This window comes from Sinohyriopsis cumingii, unplaced genomic scaffold (assembly GCF_028554795.1).
Source record: "Sinohyriopsis cumingii isolate HCF-2022 unplaced genomic scaffold, ASM2855479v2 utg001460l, whole genome shotgun sequence".
Taxonomy (NCBI): domain Eukaryota; kingdom Metazoa; phylum Mollusca; class Bivalvia; order Unionida; family Unionidae; genus Sinohyriopsis; species Sinohyriopsis cumingii.
The window spans coordinates 2209829-2231955 of NW_028316002.1; the positions used below are offsets into that span (position 1 = coordinate 2209829).

Below are 22127 nucleotides of genomic sequence, written 5' to 3' on the forward strand. Positions count from 1 at the left end.
AACAAACTTAAAGACCTAATAATGTTTCCTACCTGAAATATTTTCAGCATGTTTTTTATGTTTTCTAATTTCATGGTGTTTTTATTTTGCAGTCATGTCATTATATATGTTTTTTATGTTATTGGTGTAATGTTGTAAATAGCTTAGAGCTTCTAAAGATTAGGTGCTATACGAAGTCCTCTTTATTATTATTATTATTATTCTAAACAGTGTTACTAACATAGTTATCCACTGTAAGCATTAGCATACTACTAATGATGGAGGTGGGGTGCAGGCAGAACAGTTGCTTCAAGCACCAAAACAGCTGATAAAAAAAAATCAGTTGAAGGAAAATTGTTGACAGCGTTATCATCATCACCCCCAGGTGCCATTTACCCTTAGTACACCACCGACTGTGAGTCATGTTGCTTTTGCATATTGAGTAGCTGTCTTGTTGGAAAAAGAGAGTGAAATGGAGGCTTTTTATGGTATGCATCTTGGTTTCACTTTACAACTGATAATGATACTATTTTCAACAAACTTTTCTATTTGAAATTTCTATAAAAAGAGTCACATTCGGAACAATCATTTCATTGAAACTAATTTTGTCAGTAATTTAGATGCTGACAGTTCTCTGTAATTGTTGCACACAATTTACTTGACAATCCCCGATTCACAGCTTATTGGCACTGAAGACTGCTTCATTGCTCTCTCTTTGTTGAATGTATTGAACGATCAAAGTGTTCATGTAATCTTTTCCAAACAGCAGCTTGTAACTAACATTTGCGGGAAAAGTGAATGCATTCAAGTTTGCATGGTCCAGGAATCTATTATGTCTGTGTGCATGATTTATCCATATATACCTTGATACTTTGAATGGGATGTCATTGTAATGTGATGAACACTTTAGTTCTTTCCATTTGGTGACACTACAGTTTTTGCATAGGGTTAGATTTTTAAAGACAAAGAATTTCCCAGGTTTTCCTCACTGGTTATCATGCCATTTAAAAAAGACATTGTAAATCATATGTATTGTTAAAAGAACTTTCCCTTTATTTTGGTGTATGATTGATAGGTGTATTTAGGGTTATAGAGGATACAACTTGGCCTTTCTGCAGATGTGCACTATAAAAAAAAAATTTGCTTGCTCTTCATGGTCATTTTCACTTGATCAGGACTTCAGAGGTAAATTATATGAAAAAGAGCAGGTGACTTTCTTTTAGCTTTTTATTTATTTTGTAATTAATTCACTGCACTTTCAGAAGTTGGTATTGTCTAGTCTGGGAATTTGTTTCTGTATTTTAATAACTTCTAAAGATATTTTACATGGACTAATTCAGGCTGATTTTTTAGCACAGTGGGTGCATGAGAGTAACATACAGGTATGCCAATATTCTCTCCATTTTGCATGTTGCAAATGCAAATAACTTAACATTACACCTGTTACTTTCTCAGAAGTACATAATACCTACAGAGTGCCCCTTTTGAAGTGACTGCTATTACACATGGCTGTAATAAAGTTATTGCAGAGAGCCTAAAGTAGGGTGTATCACTGAGCTACACAGCTTCCAGTCAAAATTCCATCATTTGCTTCATGGTTATGTATGGCAAATCTCTTGTCTGCAAACAGCAGGGTTACAGTTTTCATCATTATTGTTTATATACTTAGGCTTTGACATGGTGATTAGTGCTCTTACAGACAGTTAAACTATACTTAATTGTTTTATCTAGGAATATACCAGTTTTTTATATATACAAAATCAGAATAACAAAGAAGAGTATTGTACATAGGCTCCAAAGGCAGGGAGACACATATCCCACATGATGCAAATTTGGGGGACAAACATTTTAGAGGGGCAAAAGAATATAATAATAATAGTGCTATAAAAATTAAATACTCTTGTTTCAACAGGCTTTGCCATGTTAAGTTTCTGGCCTGCACTGTACTATCTTATTTTCCTTGGTCTCTTACATTATTGCAATAAAAGTTTTATTCTGTTCTCAAGTAATTCATGAAAACATTAACATATTTTAATATCTGGTTAACCTTAAATAGATGCATGATGGAATATTCCATTCTGGATCTTGCTGTCATTTAACTTAGTGTGCACTCATTATCTACCAGTATTTATTATAATAAATACATTTACCTGCTATATGTTTCCTGATTTTTCTTTCCAAACTAACAAATCATTAATTGAATGACAAATTGTGCATTTATTTAAATTTAGTCACTTTTATCATGACTTCAATCTCCAAATAATTTGAATCTTCCACACTGTACAATTTACATTGCAACTTGGCTAGCTACCACAAACCATAAAGCCTTCATTGCCAGATACATTGTTTTGAAGTGGATATTCATTGCCATTTTACAGGTTTTATCACCTTTTGTAATTTTAGTCTTTGCTTGTGCCAACAGAGGCATGGATGAACATCCACTCAAAAATAGTTATAGATGTATTTTCAGCATAAAAATATGTGTTTGGACGGGAACCACAGGGTCAGAATTTGGTGGAGATAGGACAAAAGGTTGTGGGAAATCCACAAGCCTACATGCAATGTGGAACTCTGAAAGAAACATCTTTATTGAGAAGCCAATCTTTGAAATTTACTGCACTAAGTTACCCTTCTCTACTCCAATTTAACCAGCTAACTGTGAGTTATATAACCTTAAGGCAGTTGAGCTGGAACAAAGTTTAGTTGGCAGCACTATTGATTGTCAAACAAAGAAATAGACTATAAACTACTGGTAGACATGGTGACCTTTGAATTTCAATTCGTTAAGGCATTTTTTTGACAGTTTATAGGACAAGCATATTAAAGGCAATTTGATATAATGATATTTGGGATATTCTATATGACCATTGTTAGGTTAGGTTGTTCAGATTGTGCTGGTCAAAACCTTTGAACTGGTGGTTGTGTCTGGCAAGTACATGGATTTAGGAAGCCCAATATATATTTTATATATATATATATATATATATATATAAAGCCATTCAAACCTTCACTGGCAGTGAGTGGATTAGAAGAACACTCACTTGGCAGATAGTGAAGATGTGTAAATCCAAAAGATTGCTGCAATTCAGGGAGATGATTAATGGCTAATGGAACTAAACACCCTATCTGGTTTTCATGAGGTGGGAATCAGTGATATGGACAAAAGAGACTACTCATGTGACGAGAGGACCCTCTCTGCCTCTGGTACAATCCCTTTTTCTTAATTTCATGTTGAATATTTTGTGTGCGAAATTTAGTGCTAATTGGAAACTGTTGAAAACGTACTTCATTGCTCAACAATTCAGTCCATGTGTGGGTGATGGAAGGGAATTTAAAGAGAAACATGGGTTGATTGAAGGGGTACGGTGCTGAGAAGCATGGAAGAATAATTATATTTTGAAAAGTGCAGACAGTGTGCTCCATCATTCAAGATTTTTGGTAAATGTGTTAGGTTGGTGGAAGGGGTTTGTTAGAGAACAGTTGAGAAGAAGGTATTTCCACATAGCTTTACTGCTAATGTTCAATATTTCTGTTATTATTACAGATAATCTTCAAGTCTAAATATTACATGGCAGCCTAGTGAAGTTTTATCATCTTGAAAAGTTTTCAAGGAGAGAATGGATAATGACTCACTAAATTGGTTCAGATTTGCAAACTGTTTAGTGAATATTGGAAGTGAAGTACTCCAAAAGCTCCTACATTTTCACATAAAGACATGCAGTTTCAGAAAGTACCATGACTTTTGGCTGGAAAAAGTAACAGCAGACAACTGTATCTCAGGTGATCTGAATATATTGTACAATTCATTTAGTCAGCATTGTTCAACACTGGATGCAGCAAGTCAGCCAATTGTGCAGCAATTACTTTTGAAATGGAAACAAAATGTTCCAAAAGTTCCAATAAAAATAAAAGTTAGACAACAGTTGCTTGCTCTGGAAACATGGGAAACAGATTTACAAGGCACATTAAGTAATAATGCAGCACTGCATGTCACACTGAGCAAGTGGTCAAATGAAATAAAAGAACTTGTATTGGAGCATTCATCAATGTTGACAATTATAAGGAACTGGACCAAAGATTTTATCGACCTGTGCCATATGAATCAGTTGGATCTGTTGCATCTAATAGAAGAATTCAATAAAAGTACAATTTCTCTCTGGTCAGCTTTCAGACAAGATGTGGGAGATCCAGCAAATGCCTTAAGCACTTGTCAGCAAAATGAACAAAGTTCTTTTCTCACATTAAAAGGAAGCCTGCAAACTTTTTTCACCTCTTGGCAACCAAAGATAGATGGACTTATTGATTCATGGTTGATAAATATTCCAAAATGCCTTAATCAGAAGATTTTGATGAGTCTTTTAACAGATGTGAAGAAAGGCCTCCCAGCAATTCATAAGGACTGCCAGGTCAAGATTGATGACATTGGTGAAACATGGCACAAAAAAGTACAACAGAAGTTGACTAAATGGAACAAGAAGTTACAGCGGGTTGGTAAATCAATGGTGGCTCTACAGGATCTTGCAAGGAGGTGGCATGAGAAATGCATGGTTTTTCCTTCTGTATCTGATCTACAAATCATTGAATTCATTTTTTCAAAGTCAGCAGAATTACAAAAACTAAAATCATGTGCTTTAACAGCACCACAATGGTCATTGCTGTTTCCACCTAAAGGTGTTGTAAACCTACAAGCGTTTGACATAACATTGTTATCAATTCTACTCAGGAATATTTGCACAACTCTGCAACCTGAGTTAGATAGTAGTGGTAAAATATTGGACACAGACCTTTCTATGTCAGCAGACTTGAAGAGATTGACAAACATCAGAAACAATAATTTTGGCCACATATCACATCCAGCCCTAAATAATTCTGACTTTGAAAACATCTGGGCAGAACTAGAAGCTATTTTGTGCCGACTTTCCATTCCACTAGGAGATAAATTCTGTCATGAAGTTCAGCAGAAAATAACTGAACTTAAAACAGGCTCCTTTGATGCTCACATGGAAATAAAACTTCAACTGGAGCTTCTCAGTTGGTATAAAAGTAACTTCCTGTATCTTAATCAAGCAACAGAGGAAAAATTTGAAAGCTGCCTTGCTTCTCTTCAAACACTGAATGAAAAAGTTCAAGATTTACCTCAGCAACAAGCTGACCTCAAGTCAGAGATACAGGATATGAAGACCATGATACAAGATATGAGACAAGGTAATACATTTCATTGATGTCTATGAGACAAGGTAATACATTTCATTGATATCTATGAGACAAGGTAATACATTTCATTGATATCTATGAGACAAGGTAATACATTTCATTGATCTCTATGAGACAAGGTAATACATTTCATTGATCTCTATGAGACAAGGTAATACATTTCATTGATATCTATGAGACAAGGTAATACATTTCATTGATCTCTATGAGACAAGGTAATACATTTCATTGATATCTATGAGACAAGGTAATACATTTCATTGATATCTATGTATATTTCTCTTATTCAGATCCATTATTAAAATGCAATGTTTTGACTTCTCCACTTGGTCATGAAACCTTACATAACATAAACCCATCACTACATTAATTGACTTCCTTATACACTGCATAATTCATTCATTTTTCTACATTTTTAATGAAAACCATGTACACATGAAAATAAACTTGGTTATGTTACATTTTTCTGATTATAGTAGTATTTGAATGAAATAACTGGAATTTTCCAAGCAAACTGGAACTGGCCAAATCACACAGGTTTGTTTTGTCATCCTATACAAAAGCCAAGTGGCAGAACTCAATAAACATGTTATGTTTTGTTTAGGCTTTAATGCTACTCTTTATTAAATCATATTAACATTCTTCATTTGTTGGCAAACCTCCAGGAAAAATCTGAAAAATATTAATTTGTTTGGGAACTATGGTTGGGTCTGATGCAATTATAGTTCTGCTTGGGTCAAATAGTAATAATACCTAAAGGGTTTGAAAGCATGGTGGATGTTGACAGTTTTAATTGCATATGTTACTGTTGATACAGGCATGGTACTTTAGCCTTGAAAGCATGATGTTATCACTATACCCAATTTTAATTGCATATGTCACTGTTGATACATGCATTTTACATTAACCTTGAAGGTTTGGTGGATGTTGGTCACTGTACACTGTTTTAATTGCATATGTCATTGTTGATACAGGCATAATGGTACTTTTTGTTTTAATTGCATATGTCACTTTTGATGCATTCATGGTACTTTAGTTTTAATTGCACATGTTACTGTTGATACTGGCATGGTACTTTAGCTCTGAGAGCATGATGAATGATGATCACTACACAGGTTTAAGAATTGTAACAGTCAAAATGTTCACTGCTTTAATGAAAACATAAGTTTTACAAAACTGAAATGTTAAATTCCAAAAAGATGTTATATAACAGAACAAAATATGATTTGAACAGCTAAAAAAGTACATGTATTATGAAAAATTGCTTTTAACACTTAAAATGAAGGATGGCTATTTACTGCTAAAATGAGGGGTTTTAATTGTTTGAAAGAAATTGTGAGTTTGCACATTTTATAATTTTAGGAGTTTTGGTAAAGTCCTCAGCCAGAAATCGGAAATTTTAAATTGTTTTTACAGTCAGTAGAGAGAGAGAGAGAGAGAGAGAGAGAGGGAGAGAGAGTTGAAAATGTAGTAATCATCACCAAGGAAGGGAGAGATGTAGGTAAGGTATTTGTTAGAAATAAAATCATATTGCTATTTTATTCAGTTATAGTACTGAGTTCATGAACTTTGTCCTTTGTAATGAAAAATTTGAAGTTTCCTGAAACCAATCACTGATTTGTGTATTTTCTGTGATCCAGCATCCTCATTTATTTTTACTAAAAATAAAATAAGACCACACGTGAGATTCATAAAATAATTTTATATTCTTGAGATTTTGCATGAAATTTACATTTATCTCACATTCTTAGTTTCATTGGTGATGAAGATATATGGCTTCCATTTGTTAACTGTGTTTTCAAAACATACTAATCATTTGAAAAGCATGAATTCATGTTCTGTCTGTTCATTTTTCCATTTCCAGGTTTTTCAATTATCCTATAACATACATACCCATTAGACCCACTAAAAGGATTAAACTTTAGTAAAAGTCACACAGGTTATGTACGCATTCAGCAACGACTATTTCAGTAAGGGTACCAATTTTTAGAATTTGATTCTTCATAGTGGCAAGTATTCACTTCATTAGGATTTGTATACATCCATATTTTTTGGGAAGGTCATTATTTAGATGCCCCGAGTGCATATGGCAAAATCAGTGTTAAAGTATGTAGACATTTTTGGATGAAATGAACTGGAAGGTGTGATCCAGTACAATCCGGATTGAATGTCATGTGCAGTGATGTCACAATGAAAGCTACTCACAGTGATAAACAAATTCATAATACCATATATTGTGATGATTCCACTCAACGTGCTCTTTATTTGACCCAAGTTTAGTACATGGCCACCATAGAAATCGATAATTTTCATCTGGAAGGCTCTTGATGACAGTTAAGGTGCAGAGCTTTCAATAATCAGTATTAAATAGACTTTGGTTAACGAAAATTAGTGTAAAATTTTACAAGAACAATTTATATTTAATTTAAAATGAGTAAATGTGCATACATGATGCAAGTGACATTTACAATGAGAAAAAATTAATTAAATTACTACCCCAATACATAAAATGAATAATTAAGTTTAAGATACACACAATTAAAATCAAACAAAAGAATGTTTTGTCAACATCACTATTAATGGGACAAATAATTACAAATAATAATTACTGCGTATTTGTAAATAGCTAAGATATAATTTATTCAGTAAGGAAACACACCCAGAAACGTGTGTGTGCATTGTGTTAATACAGATTTTTGTGAAAGATTTGTTTATTAAAGTTCTTTTCTGTTTTCAAGGATATTAATCTATTGCAGCATATTTAACAAGCAACGTAAATTGAACAAAAGAAAACACCTAGAACAGGATTAAAAACAATTCTCTTTTCAATAAAACAGTGTGAAATACAATGTCATTAGAAATAAAGTGCTCAAAATAATAATTTAGCATTTCGCTCTAGGCCACAAGACTCCAAGCAGACCTTGGCAGATGACTCTTGGGTCCTATAGTCATTTTAAGCAATTCACATGATCACAAAATATGTGTGTATCTCATGAACAGTAATACCGGTCCAGTGGCCTAGTGGTTAGAGCATCTGCCTCGGAAGCGGGAGGTTGTGGGTTCAAACCTCTGCCAAGTCATACCAAAGACTTATAAAAATGGTACTAGCAGCTGCCTTGCTAGGTGCTCAGCATTAAGTGGTTAGTGTTAGGACTGGTCAGCATGGTGTCAGGATAATGTGACTGGGTGGGACATCATGCTACATGTTTGTGGCATCATGCCCCAGTGCTAGATATCACTATAAACTGCAACACTGCAGATGTCATAGCGATATGACTGACATTTTTTTAAAGCTATGTTACAAATCTTAATCACACACACACACACATTAACAGTATGTATTATCAAATATCCAGCAGCAAGGAAATAAAACGTTCTAATTAAGACAGGAATACACTATGAAAATGTAGGCACTGTCTGCTTGATTATGCACTTACAATGTAGAGTCTGAATACTTATACTTAAAAAAGCATTGGCAAGCTTTTGTATGAACAAGATGACTTCTGGTAAGATAAACATAAAATTACAGTTCTGATCCAGCAATATAGAGATATGAAAGGAATTGGGGAAAATTGTGGCAAGTGAGATTGTTCAACTTCCAAATAGTTTTAAAATAAAACGTGTGGGGTTGAAATTGGGGCAGCCAGATTGTTGACTTAATTAATATGGTAGAATCATCTATTTTTGAAAACTCATTACATATAAAAATATAAATAAAACATTTCAGATGCTAGTGGACAAGAAACATGCCTGCAGGAAACTTTGTGAATTGAAGTCTTTATTGATGTTTTGACCAATAAAGATAACTGATAGTTCAGTAAATATTTTGCGTCTGTGAACAGTTTGTAAATGTTAATTTTCTTATACCATTTCTTATTGTTCCAGAGTTTACAATGCAACGTTTGGAAAGAATTGAGGATAGGTTAGCAAAAATGGAAGAACACAATATGTCAAGTAAGTTAATGCTTTTATAGTTGTTCCAGGATTCATAGTTGCAAAGACAATAGGAAGTCAAGACTACTTACATCAGTACATAATCTTGTTTTTATTGAAGATATCCTACTTCATAATTCCTTGACAGTTTTCTATAACAAAACTTACTTGAACGATACCATGTGTCATAATGACTTTGTCTTTATTTTCCTGCTGCTAAAATTCAAACAATTGATGGTTGTTAAGTTTGTAACATTGAAGCTGAATTTTCAATCCTAAGTTTATTTTCCAGTTACCTTTTGTATTCAAAATTAAAACATCTTATGTGTGCTGTTTCATGCTATAGGACAAGAAACTTGCATGCTTATTACTTTTGCAAAAATAATAATAATGATGATGATGATGATGATGACTTCATAGAGTGCCTCATCCTTTTATAAAAATCTCTAAGCACTTTACAACTTTAAGTTAGCACATAGGGGTATAAGATCATTTTGCATCCAGACAACATAGAACACATGAAAATGTCTCACAAACACTATAAAAACAAATAAATGAATTATTAAACAAAAGAACAACATGTAACAAATAATTGGGTTTGCACAAAATAATCTGAAATCACAAAGTGAGCTTACAATACAGTATCAATCTAACAATAATGACAAATGGTTGAATGCCAAATTTATTCTTGCTGGTGGAAAAGATGTCTCTTGAGAGCACTCTTGAATGTGATCATGGTCCCTTTGTGTCTGAGATTAAGAGGCATTCATTTGAAGTAGCTGGGCTCTGATATGCAAATGAATGCATGGTCGTAAAGGACGTCCAACATGAAGCTGAGGGAATAGCAAGGAAGCTTCTAGCAGAGTGTACACATGGGTGAAATCTAATAGAGAGAAGAGATTTTATATTTGATTCTACTGCATACAGGTAGCCAGTGGAGTTTGTGAAGAAGTGGGGTGGTATGATCAGTTCTTGGTGCTTTAAGAATGATTGTAGCTGCAGTGTTTTGGACTGTTTGAAGTTTCTGCAGAATACACAGTGGCAGACCGGAAAGAAGAATGTTACAATAGTCAAGTCTAGAGAGTACTAATGAACACAAGGGTTAATGTGAGAAGATTATTAATAGTTTTGATGTGTCTCAGCTCCAGGTATGCTGCTTAGTAAGCATTCAGGATGTGATGGCCCAGTGAGAGAGAGAGCTATCAAAAGTAACAACTAGATTTCAGAGTGATTGTCTAAATTTAATGGGAATGTCACTGATATTAATTGATTCTGGTAAATGTTGGGCTTGAGAAATTCTTTATGAGGCAAAAAGCATGACTTCATTTTTATCATCATTCATTTGTAGGTATTACACCTCATCTTTGACATTAACATCCGAGACACACTTATCTGTGCTTTAATGGATGGTGGAAGCAACTTCATCTGGACAGCTAGATTTGTACAGTTGAGTTGAGTGTCATCAGCATAACAACTGGTGGGACACACAGGATGGCAATTTATAACACTTGATAGAGATTGTGTGTATAGAATAAAGTGATATTGGTCCTAGAACAGAAGCCTATGGGATGCCGTAACAGTTATCTGGGCCGAAATGTTTACCATATACCATTACTGAAACAATTTTTTTCTTCTTTAAATACGTTACCCATCATAATACCTTTGGAGAACTATTACTACCTCATGAATCCAGCACTCCCAGATAACAATTTTTAGCTAGAAAAAGCCAGAAGTTATCTGACCAGAGTAATCTCCCCTTGATATGGGAATTAGCACCATTTCCCTGGGAAATATCACAGTTACTACTTCGCTCATGCAAGTAATGTCCTAGACATACACCTGTCTACCAGTATTTGTCATAGTGGGTAACCCTGCATGGTTTCTTACTAGTTCAGAGCAGGACACTCACTCAACTAACTATATAGGGTCTGCTCTATTTTGTCATGCAGATTTAGACCATTGGATAAGACCTGTTTGACAACCACTCAACATGTGTAATTTTCTTTGGTTATCATTCCTGAAATTCATATCAGACTTGCCTATTATGGACAGAAGTCAGTCATAGCTTGAGGGACAAACATTGCTTGTACCCAAGGGTTCGCACCATATCATACCAGGGCAGTGAGATGGAAAGCAGCAACATGCATAAGTTCACAGTCTCTCCTATCAGAATTATGGACTGGATCAAACACGCCATAACCCGTCCCAACTTCAAGAACTGGACTATGTCATGTCTGCCAAGGTCATGTTCCTTAAGACCAGACTTGGCTATATAGCTGATTGCAAAGGGCCATGACGACAATCAGTACAGTATCAACCACCAGAAGACAAACTTGTCCAGTTCCACGACTCACATAGTACTGCCAAGCTCATAATACCAAACGAACCCACTTCATGTAACCAGTTAAACTTGGATTAGTCTAACTTGCATAGAGCTGCAAGGCACTTGCTGCAGATGATGCCCAGTCTATAAAGGCACTCTCATGGATCAGTCTAACTAGATAGTGCTGCTGTTGAAGATGTACAGTTATGTAGACACCCTCATGAATCAGTCATACCCACAATAGTGCCTCAAAACACTTCAGGCATACAATGTCCAATTTGGGACCTCTGTTTTTGAGGGATGTCTCTTCACTCACCCACAAGCCTCTGCCCCCCCAAGAGACTATTTAGTGACACATTCGAAGTAATGGGATCTGCCTCATAAGTGCTGCAAGTGTAGTAGACCACCATCATTGACAGGTAGCACAGGAGATGCTGACTTCACTGCTTCAGTATTTAGACGGTGAAATGGGCATTCAGGTTTATCATCATTATTAGACCTTACTTGGATGAGTTCTGTCCTCATTTTTCTACATCACCTGGTGGGTCTACAGTTCTGACATCAGGTGAGAAGATTCTAGTTTCTGTTGCTTCCATGATCTGAACAGTTATTGACATTTTGGGATTGGGTACATTATAAGTTCCAAGCATATATGGGTGTATTATTTGACAAAGGCCTCCTGTTTTCCATTTCAATACTCATGAGTTGATTCGCAACATTGTGACCATGGGATCAACCTTGCATCCAGTATTTTGATGATGCTCAATATGAGGACCACAGCTTATATCCTTCCACCACAAATCTCAGTGGAATAAGTGGGTGCATATTCATATGAGTGTCTAGTTTATAACAAAGAGATACAACATACTATAGCTATAATTGCAGCTATGAACCTACAACAGGTGGAAGAGATTCAGTGCTCTTTAGCCCCACCTTACAGACCTATCTTGGCCCAAGGTATGCTTACAGCCTCCATCATCTATTCTCTTTAATGATCATGTTGATGAAATTTGCTACAAACCACCTTCCCTCTAAATCTCAATAATAGTAGATTGATTTGCAAGGCAACCAACAAGACATCTCTAAAGTGCATGCCACTGGGAAACAGTCCTACAAGTCCTGAACTAAGTGGAAAAGTCAGAGGGAGGTCCAGAGTTTCCAAGAGACTACCCCTTTCTTGATGACATACATACAGGCCCCAAATTCTACCCTTATCACAGATCCTGGTCAGAAGAAGACTCCAGTCTTTCGTGGCTGATTGAAGAAGATTTACAATGATAACATGGGGATTCAATGGTAACTCCTGGGTACTCGGTGTCACATTCAGTGCATATAAAGCATTTGGCCACAGCTATTCCAGCTACAATGCTGCACTTATCAGTTGATCCTCAGCCTAAGCACACTCAGTCACCTCTGTTATGCTGTTGGGTTTGTGATGAAATACAACAGGTCCTAATGCTGTTTATTGTGAAGACTGCATGTAGTGTAGACTTGGTAGAGATGTGGTTTCATGCCCCACTCAAATGGCATTCAGAATATCTGTGATTCACCTATAACAGATTACAAATGACAAACTAGTTATATTTTGGAGCAAGACATAATTTTATGTGTTACTTTTATTCTCAATCTTTTGTCAACAAGTGCACCTTAGACCTTGTACCCTTTCAAGGTTTGTTTGACTAGGTCTGTGTTCACCAAGAATGAGATTTGAATTCATTATATTATAAGTTCTGTGCCTCTGCTAGAGTTTTCATTCACTGGCTGAGTTTTGCTCATTACTGCAGCAGACATTTTAGTCCTTGGTCACTTTATTGGGCTCCCACGACAATGATTATGTGGTCCAAGTGGAGACCAAAACTTGACAATTGGACCAACTCTGAATCAACAACCATTTGAGGTTACATCACAAAGACACTTTGGACTCATATCGGTGATATCTCAGCAGACACATTCTCCAGCAAGTATGATCACTATGGATGCAAACAGAGAGGGCTTTAGGTGGAGGGGTTAAGCCAGTCTCCTACCTTTTCTGACTGATATAGGAGCACAGCCCTCTCAGGATCATTGTTTATATGTCCACATCATCAAATTGGATGCTGGTTATGAATGATGAAACTACATGGAAATCAAATTCTCATTCTGCCTGATAACTTCACTATGGTGAGTGATCTCAAACAGCAAATTGGAACAAGTACTTGGACCTTTGTTTTTTTATAGGGGATTAGCTAAAGTGGTGACTTCAATGACAATCCAGGTTTCAGATCGGCATATCACAGGTTGGCTGATGTATTGGCAGATTCATTTTTCTATAAGCAGGAGCTTGTACAAATTGAATGGTTTTTCATCCCTCATTTTCATATGACACATGCTTGATGGAATCAACTTATGATGAACTGTATTGACAATTATAGGTGGAATGCCAACAGTCCCAACCTTTTGTCACACCAATCCTGGGCCCTAAGGCTGGTCTAATTACTGGTTCCAATACATTTGAAGAGCGAATATGTACCATAACACCTTTGATTCTGAATGTGATATAGAAACCAAAAGTATCTGAGTGTTTCTTCATCCTTATTGCTCTACAAAAATAGGGAATATAGGACCAACTAGGTCAGTATAGGGAGCCAATAGAATATATTCTCAGTGGTTCACTCCAGAGTACTTTATTCCAATGGAGACATCCATACCACAATAGCTAACTTTCTAGACTCTTCGATGAGAAACAGTTAGCACCCATCACAGTTAAATTTACCATTCTGCCATCACTAGCACACTTTGCTGTCATAGATGAGAGGATATCGCACAAAGCAAAGGCCTATCTGATCTTCTATTCATTTGGATTTCACCAGGGCATCAGACCATTGCCTAGTTGGACTTTTTATGGGGATTAACGTGGCTGAACAAGACACCAATTGAACTGGTCTCGAGCTTAATTAGGTCACCGATCATACAAGTCCTGCCTCCACATTACTTAGGCAGTAAGTAGGCAAAATCAGCAATGATGGTACCCTCTTTCATTGCCAAGAACAGGCTACCATCCATGGGTAACCAGACTTTTGCAATGATATCACTGCCTACTCTGGACACTTCAACTCAAGACCACCTACAAGACTGAGTATGAGCTTTTGAAGTGGCATCTTAGAATATCAGCTGTTGCATCAAGGGAGATAATGCTTATTTTTTACCTCTCAAGCACGGACTGGATGATATAACAGCACAGACCCTTTCTTTCTGGATCAAGTGGATTATTTGCTCTGCACATCAAGAAATAACTCCAGCTCATTTTGGCTCATGAGGTTAGAGCAGTTGTCACAAACATAGGCTTTGACTGGAACTGTTCTCTAACTGACATTAAACATGCCATGGGATAGAGATTGGAGTCCACATTCTTCAGTTTTTCCTCCAAGATCTTTTGTCCCAAAGGGCTCAACTCAATCTGGTAGGACCTGTAGCCATGGTGCAACAGGTCACCAGCTGCTCTGCAATAGATGGAGTCTTCTCCAGTCGGGTTATTTAGAAGCTGTCTCACATACTTTAGAGAAACATAGATGGCATTTCCAGGGTAAGGGAATGTACCCCCCATCACCTCTTACCTATTCTCCTAAGATATTATGATTTTGTAACGTATTTAAAGAAGAAACTCATTTTTTACTAGTAAAATATGTTTTTGGGCAAATACTTACCCAGTCATAATAACTATGATACACATACACCCTCCTAACCTCCCCACAGTTACACCCATATCGAGAGCATGTCTTACACTCCACTTGTAACTGAGATATTCTTGGGACTTGGTTCCATTCCCGGCTTTAAGGGGAGATCTCTCTGCCCAACCATGAAGGTGATACTCTTTAGTTAAAGTGTTATCAGGGAGGGCTGAATTTGCAAGGTAGTAGTAGTTCTCCTAAGGTATTATGATTGGGTAAGTATTCATAAGAAAGAATTTACTATTAAAAAAATAGTTTCTATTAGTTATGTATAAGTTGAACCTTGATAAATTGGTACTGTGGATGCCAAAAACATGCTGCAAATGGTGCAGCAAGATATCGTAGTCATTCGTATCAAAGGCTGCATATAAGTCAAGGAGTGTGAGAACCAAAATCTTGCCATCATATTAGCAATGTTTAGGAGGGCAGTTTCAGTGCTATGACAGAGGTGATAAGCCAACTTGAAATTGCTGAAGAGATTATGTATATCTTAGTAACATGTTATTTGATACAGAACTACTTTTTCTATGACTTTTGACATGAATGAGAGGTTAGAAATGGGGCAATAGTTTTTCAAGCTGTTGGCATCAAGTGTTGGCCTTTTCAAAGGTGCTTTGCAGTACCAATTTTTAAAAGTGATTGAAAAACACCAGAAGAAAGAGAAGTAATCGTGATGTCAGTGAGAGCAGGCAGTATAGCATCTAAACACTAAAATAGCAGTGATGTAGAAAATAAACCCTTAAGAACTTGGTGGCAGCAAAAGTTTGCAGAAGCAGTCTTCAATGGGAATTACTGAAAAACTTGTTCTCAGTTTCACTAAATTGTGCAAAATTTCTCCAGATATTGAGTTTTTACATTATAGCTGCTGTATGACATGGTTTAAGTAACATACCAAGAAAACAGCTAAGTTTCATTTGTGAAAAAGAATACCTTATCACCCGCTCCCACAAGATGAAAATAAAAAATATAGCCATCTGCCCATCGTAATAACATTTCTATTTATGTCATGGCTCAGCTACAGAACACTGTATTTTCATTTTTCAGAAACAAACATCCTACCATCAACCCTCATGAGACAAAAAAGATATATTAATAACAACATTGAACTCAAAGCCACAAGCAAGTTTCTTTGTTATTTTTCAAAAATCAACAACTACACAATGTATTTAAAAGCATACCTAAAGAATTCTATTGCTAAAAGGCTTTTTTGTACTTTCTTCTAACATCTTTGAGTGTTAAATTTATTTATAGTTTTAGCCAGTGGTCATAGCACAGAGAAGCTTATGTTGTCCATCAACACAAGTTTGTTATCACTTCTCCTTCTAAACTACCTAGAAAATTGCCATAAAACTTTACACACACATTCATCCCATTTCTAGTTGATCCAATATGAAAATGGTGTTACTTGGACATCCAGTATGGCCACCACAGTGTTCCTTTTGAAAATGTTAGTTATTGCTACTCCACCTGTAGTGAATGGATGATCAATCAATATGGCATTCTCACTAAAAGACTTCTTTTGATGTTTGATTAGTCCCAAATGAAAATTATGCCAATCCCATGTGCAATATGGCCACTACAATGGTCATCTTAAAAATATTGCCATTGCTACTACTACTGAATGAAAAGTAATATTGCATTGCAGTTTTACCTGAGGACTTCTCATAATGTCTAGTTTGTCCTAAATGACAATGGTGTCAAATGCAACCACCACAGTGGCCATCTTGAAAATCTTGGTATCATTAGTTTTCCTGAATGAATGGTCATAACAGGAAGGGGTTTTTATCGAAAGTCTTCTTATGATGTTTAGTTGGTAATAAATGAAAATGGTGCCAATCCTCTTCTAGTATTGCTGCCAAATCACTGCAGTGTCATGTACTTTCGTTTTAACCATAAGACTTCTTATGATTTCTAGTTGTTACTAAATGGAGATGGTGCAAATCTTATATCCAGTATGTCTACCATATATTGAATTTTTTTATCGTTATTGCTGCAAAATGGAAAGTCATATCAGGAAAGGGTTTCCACCAGAAGATGTCTTCTGACCTCTTGTGCAAATGTGTCACTCCGAAATCCAATATGACCACCACAGCAGCTAATTTAAAAATCTTGTTAAAACTGAAAAATATCAGACATGGCTTCAAATCAAGAAACTAGAAAATCTTTTCAGTCACTAGAGTGTCTGTCACTGGACAAGTCCCTCTGAGGACATGATTTCAAAATAACTTTTGGAAACATATAAATAACAGTTATACAAAAGTTAAAGAAAAATTACCATTAGGAGAAACAAATGCTTAAAGAAAAGACACTAAATTGCTGTTATTTATATAGCTATGAGTATGATAGTAACAACTCTTGGTATAAACTTACCAAGTTTTGTACAAGGATTAACAGAAAATGTAGGAAGAACAAGTTGGCTTGTTACACTAGTTGGAAAAGTTATTTCTTTATTAGCTAATAATTCCATTTTGCTAATTCATTTCTTGCATTCATTAGCTTGCTGTTTGCAATTGCTGAAAAAGGCTTATATTTATTAACAAAAGTAATAAAAGGAAAATGAACCTTAGAAAAATCTTTTCTTAATTGTAAATTACAAAAGTGCCTGTTACCATACTCATAACTGTCAACAATTATATCCTTTTTTGACATTATTTTTAGTTCTTTTTTTTTATTTAAAAAACATAATAATTTCCACAACAAGAGCAAGTCCTATGTTATCTTCTCTTTATTTAAATGAGAAACATTTTTGAAAAATCAAATTTTAGTTCCATTTCTAGTTTAATAAAGTACCAGATAATGCAAAGGCTAAGCCTTATTTAGAACACAAACAGAACATGGATACCATACAGATCAAATCGAAGACCATAAATGACCTTGACCTAGACGTAATACAAATTCCTCTTGGAAATGTATAAAAACCAATCTAGGCAATCATCCAGTTAGGAAGATCTGCTTTATAATAAATTAAGACATAGATAAAGTTCAAGTCCTCATTAATCAAACATGATACCAGATACAAATAACTTTCTTTGATGTTGGTAGTCAGGGTAACTTAAAAACATTAACTCTAAACAAGCAATTTTACCAATGTGACATATGACATATTAAAAGCAGACAGGTACACAGTACATATTTACAAGAACACAGCAGAGATCAGATACACTGAAATGTCACTAGTAACAATAGCTACAGTAATTTATATGACATGCATATATACATATTTTCTTCTCCTAAATAAATCAAATGTATTGTAATATATGATACTTCACAGAATGTGTATATATGAACATTTAGAAATATGACAATTTTGTTAGTTAATTGCATGCACAAAGGCCATATGCAGTATTAAGATATTTAATGAGGGTGCTAAAAAAATTAATGTTAGCAAAATAAATTAATAAATAAAATAAGCAATATGAGAGCAGAATTTGAAACAAAAGAAATTCAGTAAAATTAAATAAACATGAACCTACTTGAAATTGACCACTAAGGGGACTTATTTGGGAAAAGAAAACATTTCTGGCTCTCAGATCTGGATTAAAATAATCTTGGTGAGAAAATTGTGAGGGTAGAAATAGTGGGAGACGTAAAAAAACAAAATAAATTTTAATTTTCCCTAAATGCCTTTTTTCAAGATGGACTATGCCTCTTTTCTGTACAGAAATAAAAACACACATTTTCCCAGACTAAAGCCTGGTTTCTGGGTTCATTTCATGTTTTTCTGGGTTTTTTATCGCAGTAACAGAAATCTCCAGGCCATATCCAGATTTAAGACCCTGAGTTTGAAAATGGATATGACAAATCCATTGCAAACTAATAAAGGTATTCAACCCAGACCCGGACTGAAACTCGATTTTCATGTGCAGTCCAGGTTTTTTAATTCTGTGCTCCATTTCCATACAATACCATGACTTGACCAAAATTAAAAACTGTCATTGTCACCCAGACTGTAATCAGATTCAAGACAGATCAACACAAGACTCAAATTACCTGACCACTTCATGCCAAAACACAGATTTAATACAGATTAAACTTTCATAAAGGTCATTTTTACAGATAGTGGTGGACCAGACAGTTCCATTGGTTACCATGCTGCTCCATTTCCTAGCAACCCCAAACATGATACAGCATATGATTCAGATGGGATCTACAGAAGAGGGGAAGTTGACAATACTGATTCTGATGGCAGACCTTATACAGGTATATTGCCACCTTCTTCTAACCTTAACAACAGTCTGACAGAGGTCAGGGTCACAAGGGAGCTAAAGGAAAATATGAACACCCTAGATGGTAAGAAAATTGATAATCAGGAGAAGGAATTCATAGGAGATTGGCAGACAAAGCCTTTTTAGCATGATGTGTCCAGTAAGAAATGACCTATAGATTTATTATAAGTTTAAAGGTCCCAGTCAGGAAGAACTTGTATATGTGAAGGATTTTCTTGAAGTTAATTCGAAAAGCTTTGTGTCTACTGTATGTGCAGTTATGAAATTTATGAATTGCTAGGGTAAAGTCTAATAGATGTCCACAAAATCTGATTAGTATAGCATTTTCTGTGAAACTGATATACCTCTCTTTTGAACATTTCATTATTTATTTAAAATTCATGAAATTTGTGCAAATTTAATTTGTGCATTTTATAAAGTGGAAAGGAATATATGAGGTCTGAGGAGGGGTGGAGGAATGCATTGACCTGGTAATACAGGTATATTATAGCAGGTGTCATTAGAATGCTGTCAAGTTACCTAGTACAAAACTGACTCGCAGCCCACTGAAATTTTGAATAAACAGCAAGCTGCAACAGTTTACTGATAGCTAGCTGTTTGGTTTGGGAATTGTTCAATTTTATAAATATTGCTAATTTAAAGTAAAGTATGTTTTGAATGCAGCAGATCACAACATATGATCTAATTTGATTGCAAGTCAATGGTATAATGTCAGATGCCATTTATCTGTAATTCAAGAAGTCAAAGGTCAGTGTTAAGTGCTGAGGTGTTCTTAGATAGATGTCATATAAAATATCAGTTCACATAAATTACAATAATGTCAGAATATTCTAAATATATCATTATGTGTCCTTTAATAACAACTTATCAGATCTTAGCCATCAAAATCTGAAGAAACACATGGTGACCATTCCCACCCCCACTCCAAAAATGGAACATTTATGAGATAACAGCACAAAGTTATGATAATGGTAATCCTTTTGATAACGATGTTCATGGGAACCCAAAAACATACTCTGTTATAGATAGGGAGGTTGCCTTATTCTGGAGTACATTGGAAGCAAGACTATGTTATTGTCAATATTTTTAATACAGTATATCATTATTGTTATTATTATTATAGAATATGTCTTATGTGCACAAAAAACCATTACAATAGATTATGATCAGCCAAGAACTGAAGAGAAAAGAGAACCAAAATTAATTATTAATTAGTAACAATATTATTCACCAAATGTACCATATTTCTTGAATGATAAGACCAGGGCTGGCCTAATATAATTTGCATTCCATTAATCTACCTAATTTACTGTTTAGAGAACACTTCCTTCAGTACATACATATATACATAGTACATCTTTTCCTGACCAGTGAGATGCATCATGGATGTTTGTTTCATTCACACATAATTGTATTTGCAGTATGACAAACATTATCAAATCATTTTGTATTGAATATGTTTAAACCGTTTGCACCCTATTTAGTCACAACCAATTCTTACAACTGATTTATGATCCTATATTTGTGTTCTAAATAATAGATTATCCACAGTAACATTAGACTGTCACAACTAAGTGCTTCAATCTTTTCTTTCATGCCCCCAGTTTCAATATGTGTGAATTTGCATTTGTGGTGTGACCTGTGTCAGTTACGTAGATGAGTGATATCACACCCACCTGGGCCTCTTGTTAATAATTATGTCTGAAACTGATAAACCTTGTCTTAAAGTAATTAGGGTAGACTCTTTGTTTTCTTACTTGTAACAATTTAATTGTTTTATATCAGTATATAATAACTATAACTTTGTAGGTGTAAAGCCAATAATTCCTCTTTCATTTTTATAAATAGCTGAGGATAAAGATGCGGACTCTCACCAATCAGAATCTGAGAATGAGCTTGCTTCAGACTACGAGTCATCAGATGGTAACATAACATATTTGCTGTGCATACCAAGTACCAACACAGACAATACTCCAGTAGATTAGGATCTGTACAGTTCTGTTCATCATTTTAAAATGAATAGCATAAACACTGATCTACCAGCACATTAGCCAACAAGACATCTGGGTCTATGCAGATTTTAGTTGAATTCACAGAATATGCAGCTAAATATGGCTGAAGTGAAATTGATGCATTGTTTTCCATATATATATATATATATATATATATATATATATATATATATATATATATATATATATATATACACACAAACACACACACATATATATATATATTATATATATATGCTGAACTGTTTTTGATATTCTAATTCTTGATTTTCATTGTCAGGTTGAGATATCTATTATCTCCAAGCATTTCTAAAAGTCTCAAGAAAACCTCCCATCTGTCTTCTGTTCATCTATCTATTCATCTGTCTGTTGCCACATCTCATAAGTTACTGGGTGGAATTTTATGACTATTAATGTTTATGTTGTCCCAGTGATAACCATTTTGAAAGAGGTATCATACTTGGTTCCCACAATAGAGTCCTGAGAGTTGGTCAGAGATACAAACATTCCAATTACGACATTTTGAAATATTTTCCAACCAATCTTTAAATCTTTAAAATTATAACAGGATGACACATCAGATTTATGATGAATTCTGCATTTTGACATCTGTGTAACTATCTAGTGATGGAGAATACAAATGAGGTGAGTATACAAGTGTGATAGATGTACTTGGTTTACAGTGAGAAGCATTGGGATTGGCAGTGACTTACCTTTACAGTTGAATTTAGCA

The 22127-nt window shown here is 35.0% G+C and overlaps 1 protein-coding gene across 1 annotated transcript in view; it reads left to right on the plus strand.

Moving 5' to 3' along the window:
* Positions 1–3561: 3561 nt before the first annotated feature.
* Positions 3562–22127, plus strand: part of LOC149772483 (uncharacterized) — a 63114-nt gene continuing 44548 nt past the window's right edge. Inside the window, exons 1-4 of the mRNA XM_089947748.1 lie at positions 3562–5184; positions 9079–9147; positions 19213–19446; positions 21231–21305. Of these exons, the coding sequence (XP_089803874.1) occupies positions 3597–5184; positions 9079–9147; positions 19213–19446; positions 21231–21305 (1966 nt within the window). The 5' untranslated portion in view covers positions 3562–3596. The remainder of the gene's footprint in view (positions 5185–9078; positions 9148–19212; positions 19447–21230; positions 21306–22127) is intronic.